Source organism: Podarcis gaigeae, assembly GCF_964106915.1.
Source record: "Podarcis gaigeae genome assembly, chromosome: 10".
In the NCBI taxonomy this organism is placed as follows: domain Eukaryota; kingdom Metazoa; phylum Chordata; class Lepidosauria; order Squamata; family Lacertidae; genus Podarcis; species Podarcis gaigeae.
Window position 1 is genome coordinate 68388512 of NC_139686.1, and position 24515 is coordinate 68413026.

The 24515-nt window shown below is 45.1% G+C and overlaps 2 protein-coding genes across 4 annotated transcripts in view; one reads left to right on the top strand and one right to left on the bottom strand.

Annotated features, from left to right (window-relative positions):
- Nucleotides 1-22029, bottom strand: part of PIK3CG (phosphatidylinositol-4,5-bisphosphate 3-kinase catalytic subunit gamma) — a 34678-nt gene extending 12649 nt beyond the window's left edge. The window contains exons 1-4 of one of the 3 annotated variants that reach the window (XM_083701342.1): nucleotides 21586-22029; nucleotides 11084-13075; nucleotides 1660-1725; nucleotides 1317-1542 (exon numbers count right to left, since the gene is read on the bottom strand). In XM_083701342.1, the coding sequence (XP_083557468.1) occupies nucleotides 1317-1542; nucleotides 1660-1725; nucleotides 11084-13063 (2272 nt within the window). In that variant the 5' untranslated portion in view covers nucleotides 13064-13075; nucleotides 21586-22029. Of the gene's footprint in view, nucleotides 1-1316; nucleotides 1543-1659; nucleotides 1726-11083; nucleotides 13076-16084; nucleotides 16237-16355; nucleotides 16798-21585 lie in introns of those variants that run through there. The other 2 variants (XM_083701341.1, XM_083701343.1) reach the window with 2 other exon arrangements.
- The window catches only part of BCAP29 (B cell receptor associated protein 29), a 920634-nt gene that overhangs the window by 340355 nt on the left and 555764 nt on the right, over nucleotides 1-24515 (top strand). The gene's annotated exons all lie outside the window — the stretch shown is intronic.

The following is a 24515-nucleotide window of genomic DNA, read 5'->3' on the forward strand; positions in this document are numbered from 1 at the left end:
TGGATTGCTTTATGTACAATGTTTAGAATTGCAAATAATTAAGCAGAATATGAAAGTCTGAAACAAACTTGGTCCCATACAGTCTGAAATTAAACAGAGTGGGTGCAAGCCTGCTGTGCAGAGCTCTTGAAAACTTCAACTATCAACTTATTATCAGTGCTTGCATAGAGATGTGTGCGGTGCTTTGAAGCCCCAACAATCAGCTGGTCGACGGGACTTCAAAGCAATACACAGGGCTCTATACAAGGCCTGGGTTTTGAAGGCGGTTACAGCTTTTTTCTCCTTTTTGGTTTAGCCAAATTAATAGCACAACTGGTCATCATGAATTGACCAAAATGACCACACGGGACAAACAGGGTGATTTTGGGGGGGTCTAATTTAGGCCCATGGGCAGAAGGATCCCCACTACTGTTTATGGCAGAGGTGTCCAAACTTTTTTCGAAGTGGGCCAGATTTGATGAAGTGAAGGGCCGTGGGAACCAATCAAAGGGTCGACCAAAGTTGTTGAGCTTTTTCTGGATTTTGGGGTTGGAGTTGTTGAGCTTCTTTTGGATTGAAGTTGAAGATTTTACCCTAGGAAATAAATTGCCACAGGGGCCATATTAAACTGACCAGCGGGCCAGATTAGGCCCCTGAAACGGACTTTGGACATGCCTGGTTTATGGATTCATAATCAAGATTAAACACTTATTGTGGCGGACTCCAGAGTATTAGCATCTCATCTGAATTGAAATTGCTAACAAAGATGCTATGCAAAATGAGGGGGGGGCTGTTATTATTGTTATTCTCTTAATCTTGCTTTTTTGTTAAAACAACCAAAGAAACATCCAAGAGAACAAAATGCAAATAAACAGCATACATCGTTTCAAAACATCATTTCACAGACAACACTAGAATGGCAGCACTAACTAAAGCATCAGTAAAAATGCAATGGTTTAAAAAGAGCAGACCATAAAAAGTTCTGAAATAGCAGATGAATGAAACACTTGGTTGGGGGGAAATGGTCTTCGTAAGCCGTATAAAAACAAAAAGCGAACCATTTGCAACTTTCCATTTTGCACTGCCTACCAAGGATGCAAAGGCACCACAGAATTTTGCGAGTTACCTTTCATTACACCAGAGGTACGGTGCCGGTGGCCCTCCTGAACTTGTTGAGACTCTACCTCCTATCAGCCCCCCAGCGCCTAGTCAAATAGCAAAGGATGGTGGGATTTGTAGTTCAGGAAAAATCGAAAGGCCACAGCTTCCCTATCCCTGCATTACACAATAAAAGCTTAACATACAGGTGAGATTGTGCTTAGAAGATCTGCATGTACCTTGAGGTGTGACGTCGTGCTTTTCCGCAGAAAGTGACTTCATGTCCATGGTCACTTTATGCAACAGCTCAGTTACTTGAACCTGCTTCATGAAGTCTTGCAGCATGGCTCTCCCACAGCCTCTCAGATAAGCTTCCAGGATCACAGCAAACCTTTGCTGATAGTGCATGGACTGTGCAATCTCGCTTCTCAAAAACCAAAACAAAAAGTGTCCTATTCTTTTGTTCTATTGAGTGGGAGGAAGAGAACGTATTAAAAGATGAGATTATCTTCTCAATTAAAAAGTCTTAATTCTGGCGGCATTTGTACATTTCATTTTCTTGAAGGAGTTTAGAATACTTACCCTTAAGCCTCGTTTTAGAAGAAATCGGGCTAATGCACTGTCATGATAAGGCTCAAATTTCACAGCCTGAAAAACAGATAACAAAAGTTAAGTGGAGATTGATTTCATTTAATTTCTGTGCAGTATGTGAGACAAAGACATCTTTTCTTTCCAGTTCCAGTTTTGTTGGTCTACATACCATTAATGTCAAATACAATGTAAGATTATTAAGGTGACCGTAACCAGGAGTGGGGTGCACATCAGGATAGAATACACACACATACAATTTGTTTATGGGTTTGATTATGCTATAATTTTTAAAGACACAATCAGAAAGTTAAAAATACAGACCATTTTGACTCAGAATCCATCTTCCCTTTACTAAGTGTGGCAAGACAGAACAAGAGCAGATAAAAATATGAAAGTAAAACAACCACTTCTTAAAGCTCTAGCAAAGCTACAGCTTAGTACCTTGTCAACAACTAACATCCTGGAAATGCCAGAGCAAATAATGATGTTTTAGTTGCTTTCAGCCAAGCTGCCCTACACCTGAACTGTGGGACATATAAAAGCAAGTTTGCAGGCACCACCAGTCAGCTGGTTGACAAAGCACTGGGCAAGGCAGTGCTTTGAAAGGGGCAGGCAAAAATAAAAAAAATCACCTGGTGTCAATGTGTCTTCAGGTGATTGACAGGTGGGCAGCTCCACCCCCTGCCAAATTTGTCCCATGAGCTGTGGGGGGGGAGTGAATCATAGAATTGTAGAGCTGGAAGGGTCCCCTAGGGTCATCTAGTCCAACCTCCTGCAATGCAGGAATCTCAGCTAAAGCATCCATGATAGATGGCCATCCAACCTCTGCTTAAAAACCTCTAAGGAAGGCCAGTCCACAACCTCCTGAGGGAGTTCGTTCCACAGTCAAACAGCTCTTACTGTCAGAAAGTTCTTCCTGACATTTAGTCAGAATCTCCTTTCTTGTGACTTGAAGCTATTGGTTCGATAGCAGGAGAAAACAAGCTTGCTCCATCATCCATGTGACAGCACTTCAGATAATCATAGTTGGCTATCATATCTCCTTTTAGTCTCTTTTCCAAGCTAAACATACCCAACTTCCTCAAACATTCTTTGTAAGGCTTGGTTTCTAGATCCTTGATCATCTTAGTTGCCCTCCTCTGCACACGTTCCCGCTTGTCAACATCTTTCTTAAATTGTGGCACCACAGTATTCCATGTGTGGTCTGACTAAGGCAAAATAAAGTGGTACTATTACTTCCCTTGATCTAGACACTATACAGTACCTCTGTTGATGCTACCTAGAATAGCATTGGCTTTTACTTGCTGCTGCATCACACTGTTGACTCATGTTAAGCTTGTGATCCACTAAGACCCCTAGATCCTTTTCACATATTCAGTCATACCTCGGGTTGAATGTGCTTCGGGATGAGCGCGTTCCAGTTGAGCTCCGCGGCAATCTGGAAGTAACGGAGCGTGTTACTTCCGGGTTCGCTGCTTGGGCATGCGCAAACGCTCAAAATGACGTCACACACATGCGCAGAATCAGGGGAAAGCGGTGCGCACGCAGATGTGCTGTCGCTAGTTACGTTTGCTTCTAGATGTGAACGGGGCTCCGGAACGGATCCTGTTCGCATCTAGAGGTACCACTGTACTACTAGTAAGCCAGATGTCACACACCTTATATTCTGCCTAAGTGCAGAACCTTACATTTGTCCCTATTGAATTTCATTTTGTTAGTTTAGGTCCAAGTCTCTGTTAAGGTCATACTGAATTCCAATTCTGTCTTCTGCAGCATTAGCTACCCCTTCCCAGTTTGGTGTCATCTGCAAATTTAATTAGCAACTCCTCAATTCATTCATTCAAGTCGTTTCTAAAGACGCTGAACAACAACAGGCCCAGGACAACCGTTCAGTGGCCCCCTTTTCACTTTTTTCCAGGATGAGGAGGAAGCATTAATGAGTACTCTTTGGGTTCAGTTAGTCAACTAGCTACAAATCCAACTAACAGTTATCTCATTCAACCCACATTTAACCAGCTTTCTCACAAGAATATCATGGGGGACTTTGTCAAAAGCCGTATTGAAATCAAGATACACTATGTCCACAGCATTCCCCTGATCCACCAAGCTTGTAACACCATCAAAAAAATAAAAATGATATTCTTCTGGCTTGACTCTCCCTTTTTATCACAACTGATGACAAATTGATGAGTTCCCCAATTTCACAATCCTGCTGTTTTGACTGATGGATTGTTGTCTTGGTTTAGTAAATTTGGATGTGTTTTTATCCTACTGCATTTTGATCTGTTGTTCACCACTGTGGAGGTCCTATTGAACTCAACAGGCTTTACTCCCAGGTAAGTGGGGTTAGGATTGCAGCCTAAATGAAATATTGGGGAGGGTGGGTGTTAGACAGGATTATGTCAAAACTAGAATTCTCACCAAATTCAAAAGCATTTTCATCATTTTCTTATGATCGAGCAACTTCATTTGCCAATAAAAGTTACAAGACTACGTGATATGAGCAATTGCAGGGGTTATTCTACTTCTCACTGCAAACCCACTCCTCACCATTCTGCCTTTTATAATAGGAGAGTAAAGAGCCACTTGGTCCATCAAATTCATAATCTCCAAAGCCCTGATAATAGACAAATTCATGTGACTACTTTTTGAGGATAATAAATGTCAGGGAACTGCCATCGGAGGGACAGGTGGTGGACAGGCTCCAGGAGAATAGGAGAGAATCTGCAGCAGAGGAAGGAACCAGCAGGGGGAGTGCAGGAGTCACAGCGGAGGGGAGGCTCTGGGATACTTCTAGTGAGAATAGCGAAGAGGTAACAAGACCCCCGTTAGGAACTCCCACCCTTCGCCGGAAACTGTCACGCAGAGAGTCACGAAGGCGCATGTCAGTCAAACAGCTTTTATGTTGGCGTAAATTCCGTAGACGCCCACTGTCAGATTCTACCAGCGACTGACGGAGTCATGCTTTGGGGGCTCCGTTAGTGCCTCGGTTTGAATGACCAGCCAAACCCCAGAGGGATCAAGCTTTTACGCACAAGCAGCTCACTATCCTATCACAGCAATCTGACAGACTTTGAAAGCAGCTTGTGCAAGCAGAGGGCATCATGAGCGAACCAGCCGGAACCGGAGGAGCAGGAGCTGGAGCTGGAGCAGGTCCAAGCCTGGAAGAAAGGTACAGGGCGTTGGAGGTCCAGCTGGCGCTGCAAACGGCGAGGCTCGAGGAGAGGAGGGCTCAAGATGCAGATAAAGGGAAAACCACCCCACTTGCCAGACGGGTGCCTGGATTGGTGCAGAAATTTGGGGGGGATCCCAGGAACTATCAAGCCTTTAGGACAGAGATGCAATATGCTCTCAATCTACTGTTTGATGACTTCCCCGATGAGAACTCTAGAGTGGCGTACGTGATTGGCCATCTAGAGGGAGGGGCGAAGGACTGGGTTCGGCCCCTGATGGCAGCCAATAATGAAATCTTAAAGGACACTATGAAGTTTTTTCGCGCCATGGACTTGATGTTTTCCAGCGAGATCGAGCAGGGGGTGGTGCGCAGACAGTTAATGGCGTGTAAACAGGGGAGCCGATCTGTACGTGAGTACTGGACTGAGTTCACCATGCTGATTCATAGACTGGGGTGGGACCTTGCTAGTGAACCTATTCAAATGCTGTTTGAAGAAGGTCTCTCTCCGGCAGTGAAAGATGAACTTTCCCGGGCGCCTAGGGCGGAGTCTATGGATCAGCTGACTAAATCAGCGCTGTCCATAGGAGCACGCCAGGAGGCTAGAGCTATGGAAAAGCGGGAAGGAAAGGGGGAACGTTGGAAGGACTTCCGCATTCCAGAGATTCCGGAGCAGCCTTTCCCGCCAGCAGAGCCGATGGAACTTGGAACAGCGCGCGCGCGCGCAGTTTCAAACACCAGTGAAGGGCGGAAGAAGGAGGGAAAGAGCGGCAAGAGATGCTATCTCTGCCAACAGCCAGGTCACTTTGCCAGAGTCTGTCCGCAAAGGAAGGAATGGCAAGGGATGGCGGGAACTGTTGGGGGGAAGGAGGAAGAAGAAATCACGGAGCAAGTAAAAGCCAACGCCTGGTTGCCAACATCAGGGCACAGCAGCCAGGCCAGGGAGTAGTGAATGTGCCCACGCCGGAACCTCCAAGACCAGCGCTTGTGATAGAGGTGTTGCTGGAACTGGTAAACGGACACCCACTGAAGATAAAAGCGCTATTGGATTCAGGTAGCTCATGTAATTTCATGAGTAAGGAGTTTGCAGCTGAACACCAGATACAGACTATCCCATTAAGTAAGCCTTTGCAGGTTACCACGATTGATGGGAGGGAGCTGTTGGGAGGAGAAGTGAACCAACAGACTGTGCCAATGATAATGAGGGTGGCAAGACACACAGAACTGATAGCGTTTAACGTAGCCACCTTGGGAGGAGCTCCTATTATCTTGGGAATGAGCTGGCTGGCACTACACAATCCGCTAGTAGGCTGGCATCAGAGAGTGGTTTCCTTTGGATCAGCACATTGCCTAGAACACTGCAAGGAGGGAGAGGCTCAGGCAGGGGCCAGGGCCACTCTAGCAGGGATGGAAGTGATGGACAAGGGGAGGGTGCCACCACAATACGCTGACTTGATTGACGTATTCAGCGAAAAAGAAGCAGATAAACTGCCCCCGCACAGACCCTTTGACTGTCAAATTAACTTACTCCCAGGAGCACAATTGCCAGTGGGCAAGCTGTATGCAATGTCAGACAGTGAGATGCAGGAGTTAAGGGAGTTCATTGACAAGAACCTCAAGCGAGGTTTCATCAGAGAGTCACGAGCGGTGGGGGGCAGCCCAGTGTTCTTTGTGGACAAAAAAAACACGGGCAAGCCCAGGCTTGTATGTGATTTCAGGGCCCTAAATGCAGTGTCAGAACCAGTGACTTTCCCTATGCCTAGAATTGATGACATTCTAACACGGGTGAGAAAAGGGAAAAATTTTACCAAGCTGGACCTTAGGGGGGCATATAACTTGATACGTGTGAGAAAGGGGGATGAGTGGAAGACCACTATGTTCACCCCCTTGGGGGCTTTTGAGTACCGGGTTATGCCTTTCGGATTACAAGCGGGCTCCGCCTGCTTTCAATCATTCATGAATCACGTCCTGGGGCCACTGCTCTACAAGAACTGCGTAGCGTTCTTAGATGACGTCCTGGTGTACTCAGAGAATGAGGAGCAGCATGTGCGAGATGTAAGAGAGGTACTGAGCAAGCTGCGAGAAAACCGGCTGTGGGTGAAACTGGAGAAGTGTCAGTTTCATACCAGGGAGGTGGAATTCCTGGGGTACCGGTTGTCTGACAAGGGATTGGCCATGGATCCCAGCAAGGTTCAAGCGGTACTGGAATGGAAAACACCAAAGACCAAGAAGGACGTGCAAAGGTTCCTGGGCTTCGGAAACTTCTATAGGAAGTTCATCAAAAACTTTGCCCATTTAACAGCGCCCATCACGGATTGTCTTAGTAGCAAAAAGAAATTTGTTTGGACGGAAGAAGCGCAGCGGGCGTTCGAACGTTTAAAGCAGGCGTTTGCGTCGGAAGAGCAACTTTTGCACGTGGATCTACAACAACCAATGAGAGTGGAGACTGACGCGTCAGACCGAGCGGTGGGGGCCGTTCTTCTCCAGCCGGGAAAAGATACGTCTGAATGGAGACCGTGTGCATTCTTCTCGCGGAAGTTGAACAAATCCGAGAGGAACTACACAGTATACGACCGAGAACTGCTCGCCATTCATGAAGCATTCCGGAAATGGCGGCACTTGCTGATTGGGGCGCAGCACAAGGTTCAAGTCCGAACTGACCACAAAAATCTGGAATACTGGAGAACAGCCCGAGTGCTGAACCAGAGACAAGTGCGATGGGCCCAGGAGTTCTCCAAATTCCACTTTGAGATTCGTTACGTGCCCGGCTCCGAGAACGTGAGGGCGGACGCTCTTTCCAGGAAACCTGAGTACTTAGAGGGGGAGGGAGCGCCTGAGGCAAGGCATGTAATCCCTGAAGACCGCTGGGTGTGTGGGGCGGCATTGGTGGGGCAGAGGGAACTGATAGAGGGTACTGAGAACGATGAATACGCCCAAGAGAAACTCAGAGAGCTCAGGAGGACAGAGGAGAACACAGGGGGGTTTGAAGAAAAGAACGGGGCGTTGTATTACAAAGGGGCACTGTACATACCCGATGGGGAACTGAGGGGCAGAGTACTCAAGCAGTTGCATGACAGCCCCACAGCGGGACATTTTGGACAGCACAAAACCATGTGGTTGGTTACCAGGGAGTTTTGGTGGCCCAAGGTGAGGGAGGACGTATGGGAATATGTCAGGGGTTGCGACAGGTGCCAGCGAGCGAAAGGAGAGAGGGTGGCGCCAGCGGGGCTATTACAACCCTTACCCACGCCAGAAAGGCCATGGGAGGCAGTATCCATAGATTTTATGACGGACCTGCCAAAATCCAAAGGCAAAACAGCTGTCATGGTGGTGGTAGATCTATTAACCAAGATGTGTCATTTTATAGCTTGTTCACATGCGGTCACAGCGGAGGAAACCGCCAAGTTGTTTGTAGAACATATTTTTAGGTTGCATGGCGCCCCCTTGAGGGTTTTGAGCGACAGAGGGAAACAATTTACTTCCAGGTTCTGGAGGAAACTTATGAGCTTACTGCACGTAGAACTCAATTTCTCAACTGCCCGGCACCCAGAAACAAATGGGCAAGCGGAAAGGGCAAACGGGATTTTACAACAATACCTGAGGTGTTATGTAAAAGACAGAGAAAATGATTGGGTGGATAAGTTACCTCTAGCAGAATTTGCCTACAACAACGCGGAGAATGTGTCCACAGGGATGAGTCCCTTTCTGGCAAATTATGGGTGTCACCCCTGGGCATTCCCAGGAGAGGGAGGGGAGAGGTGGAGCGTGCCGGCGGCGGAATATTTTTTTGAAGAGATGGAAGCGATCCACCGTCAGCTTCAACTTAACTTAGAGAAAGCCAAGGAAGAATATAAGAAGCAAGCAGACAGAAATAGGAGGGAAGGTGAAACTATAAGGGTGAGAGACCGGGTGTGGTTATCCACCCAAGGACTACCGTTCAAGGGCGGGAGTAAGAAATTGAGACCCAAAAGATTGGGACCCTTTGAGGTCATACAGCAGGTCAACCCAGTAGCATTCAAACTCAGGCTGCCCAGTCACATGAAATTACACCCAGTATTTCACAGGTCATTACTGTCGCCGTACCGAGAGGGACGTGAGTGGGGGGAGCGTGAGAGAGAGGCCACCCAAACGCCCGTGATAGAAGAGAGAGAGCGCGACATGAAAGTGGCAGGAATCATTGATTCCAGGTGGAAGGGGAATCAGGTGGAATATCTGGTAGAATGGGAGGGGGAAGTAGAGTCGGAAAACACTTGGGTACCAGCAGAGGTAGTCAATGACGAGGTCTTAATAGAAACATTTCATCAGCGTTTCCCAAGAAAACCGCAACCCGTGGCACGATTTAGAAGGGAACACTTTGGGACCACCGATGAGGAAGGAGAGTTTGAAGGGTTCCCAGAGTCAGGGGTGGGTGAGGAAGCCGACTCCGAGGAAGAAGACGAAGACGGGGAGAGAGACGGTACGCCGTGGCTAGAAGCGTTTGAATCCTCGGACGACGAGGAGAGTTCCTTCAGGGGCTTTCCGCCCTCACCGCCAGTGGGAGAGGAGGCGGGAGGGGGTGAAGGGGGCCCTGGGGGGGAGGTGGATGTCAGGGAACTGCCATCGGAGGGACAGGTGGTGGACAGGCTCCAGGAGAATAGGAGAGAATCTGCAGCAGAGGAAGGAACCAGCAGGGGGAGTGCAGGAGTCACAGCGGAGGGGAGGCTCTGGGATACTTCTAGTGAGAATAGCGAAGAGGTAACAAGACCCCCGTTAGGAACTCCCACCCTTCGCCGGAAACTGTCACGCAGAGAGTCACGAAGGCGCATGTCAGTCAAACAGCTTTTATGTTGGCGTAAATTCCGTAGACGCCCACTGTCAGATTCTACCAGCGACTGACGGAGTCATGCTTTGGGGGCTCCGTTAGTGCCTCGGTTTGGATGACCAGCCAAACCCCAGAGGGATCAAGCTTTTACACACAAGCAGCTCACTATCCCATCACAATAAACTAACACAAAATTACTTTTATCCACAGGGTTCTTGTGTTAAAAGAACCTTGCAAAAGTGTGCACAGAGACAAGTCAGGAAGCTGCTGTGTTCTGAAACACATTTCATTTTAAGATGTAACATGCAATTTTACCACATTGGGGCATTTTCACCAAGGGTACATTTATCAGCTGACAAGAGGAATTGTAATTTTTTAGCGCAACGCAGGCTACTTTGACCTAAACACAAGCTAGCATTTCCCCCCTTTAAATTATGCCCTTGGGAATTATTAAAACAACTGATATACAGTGGTGCCTCGCAAGACGAAATTAATCCGTTCCGTGAGGCTCTTCTTATAGCGGTTTCTTCGTCTTGCGAAGCAAGCCCATTGACAGCTTAGCGGCTTAGCACTATTAGCGGTTTAGCGGCTTTTAGCGGATCAGCTGATAAGCGGCTTAGGGCTTAGGAAAAGGGGGAAAAAAGGGAAAAAACCCCGCAGGAACTCGCAAGACATTTTCGTCTTGCGAAGCAAGCCCATAGGGAAATTCGTTTTGCGAAGCACCTCCAAAACGGAAAACCACTGTACTGCCTTTCATTTCAAGACGATATACCAAGGTGGTTGACATACAAAGAAAAGCCAGCATCAAAACAAGAATCCTATAGGGGATGAAGGTATACAAAAGCACATTGGTTGGTTAGAATGCTGTTCTACTACTCTTACACAGGCAAAGATTCTGCGGTAAAAAGAGAACTTTGGATATATTGACTGCTCCATACATTTGTGGTGAGCAATGGATGGCTGCAAAATCAGTTGGAAACTTGCACTTCTGAATGGACACAACAGACATGAGATAAGTCATATCACTTAGTACTGGAGAACCTCAAGTCCAGGAGTCAACCTGAGCATTTTTGCCTGGATGAAATGTGTCACTGAACCCTGATAATGCTTCTTGCTTGCTGGGACTGAGGACAGAGAGAGGGGTGTGAGTGTGTGTGGAAATTAGCCTGTTTAAAGGTGAAATTTACATTAACTGCTCCACCCACTTTTGCTTCTGGCCCCACCCACCATTGGCATGTCCCCCCTGCAAGGTTGTTCAGAACAGAATGTCCATCTCAAGTTCAAAAAGATTCCTCATTCCAACTGAGTGCGACCTGAAAGGCAATCTGATCAGTTCACACATTCAGATGCACCAGGCAATAGATGTATGCCCATCATGCTGCCCAAAGCATTTCATGTTCCCTTAAAAAGAAAAGAAAAAATGGAATGAATATCCATCATACCTGAACTAGCTGCAAGAGATAATGAAGAACATCATCATCTTCTAAACCCTCCAGTTTTTGCACCGCCATCGCTCTCACGTTTTCATCGGAAAAGTTGCAGTCTAGAAGTTGCATTGTCAATCCAACATCCAAGGTGCTTTGGTCCCAAGCATCTCTCTTGGATAATAATTGGTATGTTTCAGCTACTATTTCTTGCTGTCCCCATTTCACAGAGCTAAGCAGCTTAGGGTATGCCTTTGGGTGCTTTATACTTTCATATCGGAAATGCCACAGTAACTCTTTGTCTTCAGGGGTAAGTGGATTAAGCAGGTCAGTGGCTATGATCTCTTCAAGCTGTTTGCGCAGTTGGTTGGGCATTTCAGCTCTGGCCCTGTCCGCTTGTGGATCCGATGCTATCTTGTGCTTGGGCAAGGCTATGGGGTGGCAGTATTTGTCCAGGACAATGGAGACAGCCATGGAATTGTCCTTATCTGGATTTGTGGCCGAAGTAAGCTTATCCGCATTTATACTTCCCTGCTCCTCCCCTTTGCCTGGAAATTTCCACATATGAAGCACGTAGTCACCAGTCCGGAGCAGGGACCGGTGGTCTATCAACAAAATGTTTACATAATAGAGAAGCTGGGTTTTGCATTTAGCGTCAGCACTTGGGGAATCATGCAAATGGAGGTTGGCCTTTGCAGACGAAGCTGGTGCTTTGCCACAATATACCTGCAGGGTCAGAAGTGCCCCTTTGGGCAAGTCTTTAATCTTGATATCAAACTCAAGCCAAGTATTCCACAGGACTTCTTCAGTAAATGGTTTAGCTGTAGTTCTTTTCTGTGAAAGGAGCTGCTGGCCATGTTGAATATTAGCCTCAACAAATACAGTAAGGTCTGTGTTTCTTGGAAGCACAGGGATATCAATGCCAATTATTTTGACCCTGAACTTCCTGTTGCAATCCCACAATGATATAGTGAATACTCTCTCGTGATCCTTGCCATCTATTGTCAGCTGTTCATGGTATCCTGACACTCCAGTGCAGTCGTCCACTAAGGGCCACTCCTCTTTTTGCACCTCATCCTGGTTTGGGTCAGGTGGCTCATCCAGGACCAGGTGAATTTCATCCTCATTCTTGAGACACTGCCTTATCCAGTGGAAGTTTTTGAGAGGTGTGTCTCCTACAATATACTCATCCCTGCCACTCACCCTCAGAACAAAGTTCAGCTCGCTGTAATCTTCAGGAATGTTCATCAAAGATTTCTTCTTTGCCATTTTGGTGAAAAAACTCTGAAGGATGAGATCTGGACTGTCCTCAATAGGTACTTTAATCTTTTGGCTAGTTGTCCCTCTGTGTATATTTATTAAAATATTATTATTGACAATTTTACTAAGCAAGTAGTCTGGGAGTGGTTTGGATGTAATCCAAGGGTGCATTGAATACAATTTTGGATCTCTGCAGGTTACTTCAATTGTCCGTGGAGTGACTAACCTGCGTCGAGCAAATTCCAGCTCGTCATCGTGAACATTACTGACATCAGTAACATCATAGCCAATCAAATAATTGAGTTGCTTTTGAAACTTCTGAACGTCCTCTGTGGGCTTCTGCTTTTGGATCACATGAATTTTGCCCACTTTCTTCTGTAGCACTTTCCAATACAATATACAGTCAAGTGTCTGTATTATTTGATGTTTGTCATAAATTTCATACCACTGTCCCTTCTTTTGGTACTGAAGAACAAACTGATCCGGTGTGAATTTATGGTAGAAATCCGAGGTCTGGTTCCTCTCTATTGCTCGCATCCAAACTTGTGCTTTCATCTGCTCTACTGTACAGTTGCTGGCTATATCTATTAGCATGTTGGATGTAGGGAGAATGAACTCAATGGATATCAATTCAGTTGAAGACAAGTTGCTTGCTGTGGAGTGTGGCTTCATCCTTCTCCTTCTTCGTTTGTTGTCGTCTCTCATAACAACAGGTTGTTCACTGCTCACCAACTCCATACCACAGGAAGACTAGGAACACAAGAGAAAAGAGCAGGTCATTTTTAGTCTTTGGTTATCAGCATAAAAAGGTAAAGGTAAAGGGACCCCTGACCATTAGGTCCAGTCGTGACCGACTCTGGAGTTGCGGCGCTCATCTTACTTTATTGGCCAAGGGAGCCGGCGTACAGCTTCCGGGTCATGTGGCCAGCATGACTAAGCCGCTTCTGGTGAACCAGAGCAGCGCACGGAAACGCCGTTTACCTTCCCGCTGGAGTGGTACCTATTTATCTACTTGCACTTTGACGTGCTTTCGAACTGCTAGGTGGGCAGGAGCAGGGACCGAGCAACGGGAGCTCACCCCATCGCGGGGATTCGAACTGCCGACCTTCTGATCGGCAAGTCCTAGGCTCTGTGGTTTAACCCACAGCGCCACCCGCATCCCGTTATCAGCATAGTTCTGCTTAATTTTCAGTTATTTTTTTCCTGCTGCATTTTCATTGAATTCAATCATCACCATCAGGTTTACATAAATGACAGCAGACATGAGCCAGCCAAAGTTAAAGCATTTTTAAGTCCCTTTGAGTTCCTTTAATAGTATTTAAAACAGCTGAAGTTCAGGAAAAAATGGATGCAACCCAGCCGAAAAGTCTGGATAGAATGGGATGTATCCGCACTAATCATAAGTGGAGTTCCACTAATGGATTTCTCCTCTTAGCAGCAGAAAATCCTCCTGATTTCACCTTCCCCTGCAGCCACCCCATGACCTTTGGAAAGCATATCAGAGGGTGGGGTACCATCTGGGATAGGGTGGGAGTAGTACAAGGTGGGGTGGGGGCTAGCTGGGTTTTCTGCCCCAGATGAAGGCTCCAGAGAGGTGCCATTGAGGTTCCCAGCCTGTGTGTGTACGCAAATGAGCATGGGGAGTGCCAAACTGGGTCTTTGTTTTGCCCCCTGGTGCAAGGGGCAGCTGAAGGGGAGCCTCTACTGGAGTTTATCCCAATCTTTTTTTGGACCACCACCCCCTTGGTTCAATGCCCCCTGTCCTATGAAATTTCCTATGAAAAGCATTATTCCAAACAGCAGTTTGAACACCCTCCCCCCAAGGGAAGATAATAACCCAATAAAATTCAAACAGTAAACATTAATTTTACATTTATTGAAAATCCAGTGAATTTTTATTTTATTTTATCCAACAAAATTGAATTTAAACCAGTGAAACCAGCTCTTCAAAGTCTGATAGTCATTTTTACTTACAGCACACACACACACACAAACACACACACACACTTGCTTCCTAGTGCCTGGTAATCCCACTGCCCCCCAGTGAGTGGTACCACCTACTTTGGAAACCACTGATCTACTGGATCAGAATCCCTTCTGTTAATGAAAGGAGCTCTTTAATTTGCAGAAGGGCATGTCTAGATACAACTCAAAGTAGGGTTTTTATATATAATCTATTGCCTCATAACGGCAGCAGATGACATATGGAAAAGCTTTCAGATTGTACCACAACACTATACTGATCTTCAAACTTCAGATTTGAGTCTGTGAACCCTAAACCTCAAGGTTAAAAGATTCTTTCTTGGTTGAGTGAATGCTTTCTATTTCATTTATATCATCAACGAACTCATATGTAGGCTTCTGAGCCATTTGCAAAGTATAAATGCAAGTTACAGAAACATTTAAATTGTTAAAATATACAATAAAGCAAACTCATTAACAACACCACACAGCAACTAAAACAGAAATTCCAGATCAAGGGAAAGACTGTGTAAACAACGGAAGAACAGGAAACTCATCCAGATATTGACCAGGCCAAAACCTGCTTAGCTTCAGGAATAGAACTTCATCTTGGAACCATTTTCTCTGCTATTCAGCAGCTTCAGTTATCCTTTTTTAAAAAATTTTAGACTTTCTGCTTGGTTGGTTCTTAAATAAAACATAGCACTCAAAAAAGCACCCAAAAATGCCCATTATAATAACGTTAAATTATAAGTCGCAAGCCATTCACTCAAATAATGTTTGCTAGGCTATTGTGATAATTACCCAAAGTTAAAAAAAAAAATCCCCAGGGTTTGGTTGTGCTCAGCCACACAGTTTTTAATCTGGCTCCTAAAACACTAAAGCTGAAGCCTGGGAACTGAAAATATTTTTACAGCCCTGCATAAGAGATGTTAATATTCTTTCCCATCCCATCAACACCACAATTTATGTCAGTTTTCTTTAATAGGAAATTAAGCACAACCTTTCCAAATATTTAAGTTGGCAACCTTTCCTAGATATGCTAAAACCCTAGGAGCACTGTTGAATTATCAGCCTCGTGTTCCTGGATAACAATAATATTTAACAATGCCTTTACTCACTAATTGAATCAGTATGCAGATCAGAAAGTATGTACTTAATAATTTAGCTGTCCCATGTATCTCTCTCTATATTTACTACATTTACAATAAAACACAAGCATTGTCAAAACAATAACACTGCTTGTCAAAAAGAGGTAAAAAGACTCCACAGAAGATCTGAAATGCACAGGCAAGAGGGTTTTAAAACAACAACAACAACAACAACAACATAGTTAAGATCAGACCTAAAACCATCTCATCAAGTATATTATTTTCAAGGAGCAGCCAACCATGCCTTCTGGGAGCTCAGAAGCAGAGAAGGTTGGATTCCCCGCCCCCCCCCCCCAGTTTGTCTCAAGTACATTCTGTCTTTCACCTTATCTGCTAATGTCCTTACTGTTTCAATTCTGCTACATCAAATGAAATGAAAGTTAACCAACCTAGACTATCTCTGGTTTAGTTTCCCCTTCTTATAAAGAACTGTGTTGCTCAACAATAGCATTTTTTCCAGAATGGATTTTAAGTAACCCCTTCCCCGACTTTAACTTCCCAGAAAGCTTTCAAAAGAAAGATGGGAACACAACCAACCCGAAATGGGATGGCATAAATTACTGAACAGCATTCTTAAGTTTTCTAAGAGCCAACTGATAGGAAACACCACTTTAAAACACGGACGCAACATTTAACAAAACATTACCCCCAATTGCAAAGCAGAAACTGAGCTCCTCGAGAAGACTCATCTGTACAGATTTTAAGTCTGGCTTCTTTAAAATGACAATCATTCACAACATGAAGAGTAGTTTGTGTAGGCTGTTCCGCTTTTCTTGTTTGTCTTCATAAGCAGATGCAAAGGAAGTGCTCTAGTAACCAGGAAGGAAGCTTTAACCCACTTGGTTATAAAGAGGGTTGCAATATATATATATATATTTGATGCTTTTCCTGTTACGAGCAGTCAAATACATGCTTACCGTAACAGCAACTTTTAAAAGAGGAACCGGTTTTTCACGCATACATGTGGAGACATATGCTAAAAGTTGCCCAAAAGAATAAATAGGAAATGAATTAATTCAGCATATAGGAAAACAGCCGACTATGAATCATATTTGGTAATAAACTATTCTTAGTGGATCACCAACTGCACTATGCCTTCCTGGGAGGCACAGAACGCTTGGAGTGGATTCTATGAAGTTCCAGGGAGGGATCCGACTCTGAGACAGGTGCAGCCTTCTTCCCAACCGCCACCAAGATTTAGCTGGGTTAAATGCCCCCTGACAGAGAGTCCTCCCTGATCCATGTTGGATCTAGAAGTCTGTCCCATCCCAATACATTTTGCAAAGTGCACCTGCTTTGTACTAATGGCACTTCCCTATGTGTGATTTAGGAGGAATCAGAGATGCCCTGTCCTACGCTTTTTCTAATGCCAATGTTGGATTCATGAGCCCACCCTTAGATCCTTGCGCATAGCAGCAGTCTGAATGCACACAACATGCTTATGTGTAGAACAAATTATTGCTACTGGGTTGGGGAAGCTAGATGTTAAATCAAGCTTAGAAGGGTGGGATCAAGCTCAAAAAGCCTGAGAAACACTGGCCTGCTAGTAACTTGTTGATAATAACAACCAGTACAGTGGTACCTCGGTTTACAAACTTAATCCGTTCCAGAAGTCAGTTCTTAAACCAAAACCATTCTTAAACTGAGGCGCGCTTTCCCGCCGCCGGTGCCCTTCCACCATTCGGATTCCGTTCTTGTTGTTGTTGTTTAATCGTTAGTCGTGTCTGACTATTCATGACCCATGGACCAGAGCACGCCAGGCACTCCTGTCTTCCACTGCCTCCCGCAGTTTGGTCAAACTCAAGCTGGTAGATTCGAGAACACTGCCCAACCATCTCGTCCTCTGTTGCCCCCTTCTCCTTGCACCCTCAATCTTTCCCAACATCAGGGTCTTTTCCAGGGAGTCTTCTCTTCTCATGAGGTGGCCAAAGTATTGGAGCCTCCACTTCAGGTTCTTAGACTGAGGTAAAGTTCTCAAAGCAAGACACTATTTCCAGTTTTGCAGAGTTTGTTAACCAAATCATTCTTAAACTGTTCTTAAACCGAGGTAACACTGTAATTGGATAAACACACACCATGCTGTTTAAGCTGTAAAATGGGCTCGTTCAGATCTAACACTAGATGCATTTTTGATCTCCTGTTGGAAGCCGCCCAGAGTGGCTGGGGAGACCCAGCCAGATGGGCGGGGTATAAGTAATATATTATTATTATTATTATTATTATTATTATTATTATTATTATTATACTAAACCAAAGCTGAGCATCACATTAATGAGCCTCAGCAAGCCTAACTGAAGTACATGCTCCTATTCCACACTGCTACTTATGCCCGAGCCAGGAATCCTGGTTTAAAACAAGCAATGGTTAGTTGCTAAACAAGCCTGCTTGATTACCCATACCTTTATGGTATGAAGCTGGCTTGGATAGCAACTACTTTAACCACTGCTTGTTGCTAACCAGGACTCACTACACCAAGATTATTTGAAACTAAAAGCAAGCATGACTCAAGGAGGGAGGGGGATGCAAGCCACTAGGGCTACAGACAAACCATACATTTATAGTACATTTCCCCCACCCCCTTCCCAAAAAGAATCCTGGGAATTATAGCTTATCCTTCACAAAGCTACAGTTCCCAGGATTCCTTTAAGAAGCAATGTGTTTTAAATCTATGGTGCGTATGCAGCCTAAGTCATCCAAAAATGTGGATGGTTTAGTGTTATATGAACCAGTATTTCCTCTTTTAAGCAAGCAAACTAAGGAAGTCAACAAATGGAGGAACTGGGCTTGTTTTTGATATGTTATTAGAAACAGAAGCGATGCAGAACACCAAGAACATTGGAATAGAGCAAGCATCTACAGACTACTGCTCTGGGAAATAAAAATGGAGGGAAGGTTTATAGATGGTACACACCATCAATTGATGAGAAGATCTGCAGTCTTTTAATAAAACTATTACAGGTTCCAGACATGTGCTTTTTTATTGATGGGTACTAGTCTAGACCAAGACAGCTAGTCACCCACAATGACATGTACTGGCTTTTTGGTTATTCCCACCCAAATCTGAGTGCCCTCTCCCCCAAAAAAAATCTTGCAGAGGGCCCACTTGCAAGAAGATTTTTTGCTGTCCCAAAATACTGCTGTCCTGAACTATGGAATTTGCTAATATCACTGAAACATTGTATTTTCCCAGAAGGAAAAAAAAGTGCTTGCTGTTAAGATGAACCAAGTCACCTCTAATGATTTTGTCAATTTGTACCTAATTCTGTCAGAGTCAAGAATGAGCTTTGAAGCTAACAAGCTCTGCTGGGGGCGGGGGAGGGAAACAATCTTTGTGGTAGAAACAATTTGCCATATTCACAGAAAGTATTTTCTTGATATAAAAACCTGCAAGGGCAACTCTGTAAGGGAACAAAGCAAAACAAAACAAAAGACAATGTGCAGTCACAGCAGTGAACTCATTTGGATCCAGCCCACTTAGCAGGCACCTGACAGCAAGGGATTTCAGCCACGTTTTCTACCTTATAAGAGGTGGAGCAAGCAGCAACATCAGTAATTTAAAGCCACCCAACATCCACTTCTCACTGAGCATGAACTCTGGCTGTGCCTTGACGGAGGCAAGCATGTGGTGGAAAAGAAAATGAGTAGGTGATGATTCGTTTAAAGGCTGTAACTAAAATATTTTAAGAATTCTGGAAGCTGGTCCTTACTCTGCTTTGCACTTGGCTGTGAATGCTAAGTACCGTATTTTTCGCTCTATAAGACGCACCAGACCACAAGACGCACCTAGTTTTTGGAGGAGGAAAACAAGAAAAAAAAAATCCTGAATCTCAGAAGCCAGAACAGCAAGAGGGATCGCTGCGCAGTGAAAGCATCAATCCCTCTTGCTGTTCTGGCTTCAGGGATAGCTGCGCAGTCTGCATTTGCTCCATAAGACGCACACACAGTTCCCCTTACTTTTTAGGAGGGTAAAAGTGAGTCTTATAGATCAAAAAATACGGTATCTCTTGCAATTGACAGGGATACAGAAAGATCCCGTGCTCAGTGACTAAGGCAGAACATCCATCTTCATCATATGAGTGATGCAATTCTTATCTAACCTGGGATGCTACTCTCATCACTGGTTAGCAGGTCCACACTATGTATCTGAAGCATATTCAATGCACCAAAAGGCCTGATGGATCTCAAATACTGGAGGCTAGTCCTTTTCATCTTTGCAACCACCAAACTGCTGCACCAAGGCCAAGGAATCCTCACTGTCATAGCAATGCTTGTTTTCATCGGTGAGACAAGGCACTGACAAATCATTCAGGATACTCCACTGACAAGGGAACCTATAAACGCATATGTATTGCTTCCAGCATTACCATGCAGGGCCCAATAATCTGGCAGTTATTTGAATTGTTAAGATAATAGAACAGCGTGTCATAAAGAGAAGAGCCTTATTCATGGTTCTGGTTATATGAAACATTTGACAGTTTCACATGTGCCTGGAACAATAAGCCAGGGAATGGACGGACTTGCAACAAGCACATGGAACAAATTATTTGTGTCAACATCCATCTCCCAAAAGCACTGTACAGTAATTGGGAGAGCCCTGGTAAAATAACTGCCTCCAATGAAAAGCTAGATCTGTTCATCAAAAGAAGCTACTCCTCTCCTGCACTTCAATTCACAGGGCATTTCCCTTATCAATTTCGATTTGCTTCAATTTGCTTTTTTGGTGACCTGAATCAACAGAGAAAAGCAAGGCCTTCAGGGAGTCCTTGCTCTAACTCAGAACACCTTGCTAAAACCACAATTTGACTTAGGCAAGAAAAAGCACCTGCAAGGCACCTGCTTGAGTTGTGATAGCTTATACAGAGCCGCTGAACACCCCTATTAAACCTGCTTTTTGCAAAACTACATTTCTCTTTTGTGCCTCTAACGTGCTGTGAAAAACATTAATGAAGTCAGTGTTGAACGCTGGTAAGTGTGACAGACTTACTAAGGAGGAAACCGGTCTTCATTTGTAGAAATGAATGTTAAAGCACACAAATAACTTTGAATATGTTACTGCTCATTTGAATTTTTTATTACTAAAATATACTTCCAAAAAAACTGCGCCTGACATCTCCTAAACCCCAAGCAGGAGGAGAGTTGTGTTTCAAAAATAGGGCATTCGCCCATGCCCTAATGTATGCCATCTCTAGCCATGCAAATACTTATACCTCTCTCCACAGTCCCTTGGATAGAGCTTTTGCTTGCGTAAAGGCATTTCCAGGAACAGGAGCTTAAACCGGAGCCTAAAATAATGGGGCAAAGTTTGAGAGACTACAAAAAGCCTTAGAAATGCACAGCAAGCGTCCAAAACACTTTGTGCCCTTTACATTTGTAATAACTTCCAACACAAAAACACAGAACTACTCTCACAATCTATTTCTTACTCTCTTCGAGAATAGGGAGAGCAGTGATAAATTTTTTGGGGGGGGGGGTCTTAATCAGCAAAAAGTTTTATTTACATCTACCAAAACCTCCTTGTGTGTGTGCGTGCCTTTTTGACACACTACCTTTCCAACTACAGATAGGCAGCCGTGTTGGTCTGCCATAGTCAAAACAAAATAAAAAAATTCCTTCCAGTATTCAGTATTTCTTCTGAAGAAGAAGTGTGCATGCACACGAAAGCTCATACCTAGAACTAACTTAGTTGGTCTTTAAGGTGCTACTGGAAGGAATTTTTTTTTTATTTTGTTTTTACCTTTCCAACTATTAATTTTTAGAACATCCACCTTTATTATTATTATTCTTTCCCCCCGAATTCCCTATTACAGCAGGAGCGCACCAGAACGAAACTAATTTTCAACACCAGACCAGCGAGAGGCCCAACCCGATCAGTCCACTTTTCAGCAAACTTTTCTCACTGCCGCGAGACGGAGAGACCCAACTCCCCCGAAGCTGGGCGAAGACTTTTGCCTGCCGCTTTTCCTCCTCCAGGTGAGGAGCTGGATGAGCGGCAGGTACGACTTTCTGGACGAGGAGGAGGAGGAGGAGGAGGAGGAAGTCGCCGCCAGAGAGAACGTCGGAGCAGGGCGACGAGCACACACGCGTCCACACATCCACACATGCACGCTGCTGCCCTCCTCCTCCTCCCGGCTTCCTCGCTCTACTTACTGAGGCCGCCAAGGGGAGAACGAGCCCGCCTGCCTTCCGCCGCGCACGCAGGTTGCCTGCCTGAGCCCCGCAGCGAGGGCTGCGCTTGTTTACATGGCCGGCGGCCGGCTGGGTTGCCCCCGCGTCCTCTCGTTGCCCCGGCAGGGCCCTTCCCAGAAACGCCTCGGCTTCCTTCAGGCCGGAGGGCGGGAGCTGCCCAGCACCTGCCCAGGCGGCGGAGGCCTCTCTCTCGCCCCCTTCCTCCCGAAAGGCAGCGCGGCCTAGGAAAGGCGGGAAGAGGGTAGGCCCGAGCCAGCGCCGAGCGGCTCGTTCTGAGGGGAAAGGATCCGCCAGAAGGGAGGCCTCCGCAGGGCCCGGCCTGGGCAGCAGGAGGGTCGCGCTCACCGGCCGGAGGCGAAGGCGCGGAGAGGCCGCCAAGGGCCGCGGACAAGTTTGGCGCGAGCTTTCTTTCTCACCGGCCCTCAACTGTCTGAATTTCGTGTTTTACTTTGTATTCAGGCGTGGGGCGAAAAGCAAAGTTTGGCCTGGTGAAGAGTCCAGTGCGGAGTAAGGGCCGCCAGTCCGAGGCCCAGACGAGTTGGCGGAAGAAAGGAGCTCAATAAAAATGCGAACCCGTCGGAGAGCCAGGAACGGATCCTCTCTTAAACAGAAGTTAAAACACAAAACATTAGAAAGGGAAGGAATCCGTGCACAACGGAATAAAGTTATGTGAGGCCTAAATAATAATAAAAACGCATAAAAACAAACTGAAGATTCCGACTCTTCCCTAGGAAGACACAGCATTCTTTCTTAGGGAAGGTCCTCACAATTGCATATTTATCTTGTCCACCCAATAGATAAGATGGAAACACATAAGTTGGCCTATTCACCAGCAGTTACGCTTCTAAACTATCCAATTGTCTTAAGTTCTCTGGGCGGTTTATAATAATAATAATAATAATAATAATTTTTATTTATATCCCGCCCTCCCAAGCCGAAGCTGGGCTCAGGGCGGCTAACAACAAAATAATACAACAATAAAGGGTTAAAACCCAAATAAACAAAGAGGCAAAAACAAGGCAGGTTTCAAGTTAGTGGTCTCTGCACTGCAGTCTGGAAATACACTTGCTTCTCTCTTGAAACAGGGATGCAAACAAAATAATAATTAAAACTTACTTGCCACCTTTTCAGCAGCCTGACCTTGTGCATGTTTAATCAGAAGTAAGCATTTCTACATTCCATTTATTCCTCTTCTTCTTTGGCGATCCCTCGTAGCGGAGTAAGATTGTCTTCCATAAACACGGTTTTAACAATGAGTCCGTAAGTGACTGCAGAGGCCAATTCTGGATCCACACATCCTTCCACAGTGGGGACATTGGTTTCCGGGCGGGAGTTGATTTGCCAAGTGTGTCTTCCTCTTGGCACATTTCTCCCTTGCGTCCTGAGTTCGAGTCTCTTCAAAGCCCATGACACCTTCCATGTAACAATTTCCAGTCTAACCCGACTGACCTGGGAGTAAAGCCCCTTTGAATGCAGTATGGTAGCTGGGTATTCAGCCCAACCCATTGCATGGTTACTCAGAAATAATTTTTTGTTGTGGGACTTAGCGGATCTTGGAGCCTCAAATTTCAGTGGCACCCTTGTGCAATGCCAAAATTTTGTCCACGCACACTGCCTCTTGCTTTCCATTCTACATCATAGTTGCAGGACCCCTTTAGCGGCCCTGAGGCTCCGTGCCCAGTGCCACTGAATCAGTAGCGCTCCACTAAATCCACCTCTAGACTTCTAACTAACTGCAAGATCATTCATTTTAGGATTGCAACCTTAGCTGCAACTAAATCTAAATGATTTCAATGAGACTTCATTCCAATGAAGGCTGCAGTCCAAGTGCATACAGCAAGTCCCAATGAACTCCCTCAATACATATATTAATTTAAATAGTACAGAAAAACTCTGATCCCTCAATATGCTTGTTGAGTCAGTCTATATGTATCTACTCAATAAGGCCGAGTAAAGTCTTGTGCTGTAAGTGCATTGAAAGATTGGGGACGTTTGGGGTTTTTTTTTTTACATAAGTTTGAAAAAGATTTAACTTAAGATGAAAATGACAGCTGTTGTTCAGTGTTCAACCATACTTGTGAATATTTGTTAGGTGATTAATTGTTAAGTAACCACAACTCTAATAATGAAACTACTGCAGTCAGTTGAACTGCTGCAGGTTAGCAGCCTGCAAGGAAAAGGAATCCTGGAGTCCAGTGGTACCTCAGGTTAAGTACTTAATTCGTTCCACAGGTCTGTTCTTAACCTGAAACTGTTCTTAACCTGAAGCACCACTTTAGCTAATGGGGCCTCCTGCTGCTGCCATGCCGCCAGAGCCCGATTTCTGTTCTCAACCTGAAGCAAAGTTCTCAACCTGAAGCACTATTTCTGATTTAGCGGAGTATGTAACCTGAAGCATATGTAACCTGAAGCGTATGTAGCTTGAGGTACCACTGTAATTCCATCCCCCTCAATGACTGTGCAACTGGACAAATCAGTTGTAAGGTCTAAAAGGTCATTAATTCCATCAAGCTTCTGTAAACAGAGAATGTCTCAATCCCGCAATTTACATGGGGGTTATGTTATAGGAATCACACCTAAAGCCAAAATCGCATATAATCAAAACACATTGGATTCAATGGCCAAAGTCTTTTTCCTGCTTTTTGCCCCCTTTCTTTTTATTTTATTATTTGCCAAGTGCATGAAGCTGAATGCACCCAAGTTAAATGGACTTGCAAGTTGTGGGCTTGCTGTGTTTCTTTTTGCTCTTGGTTTTAATGTCTATATGGGGAGGGGGTTGTCTGTCTGTTATTTGTTTATTTGTTGGTTGGCAGGTCGCTTAGGATTGCCCTGGCCAAGATAAAGCGATAAGAAATTGAATTTATAATAACCTGACTGCTACAACATTCACT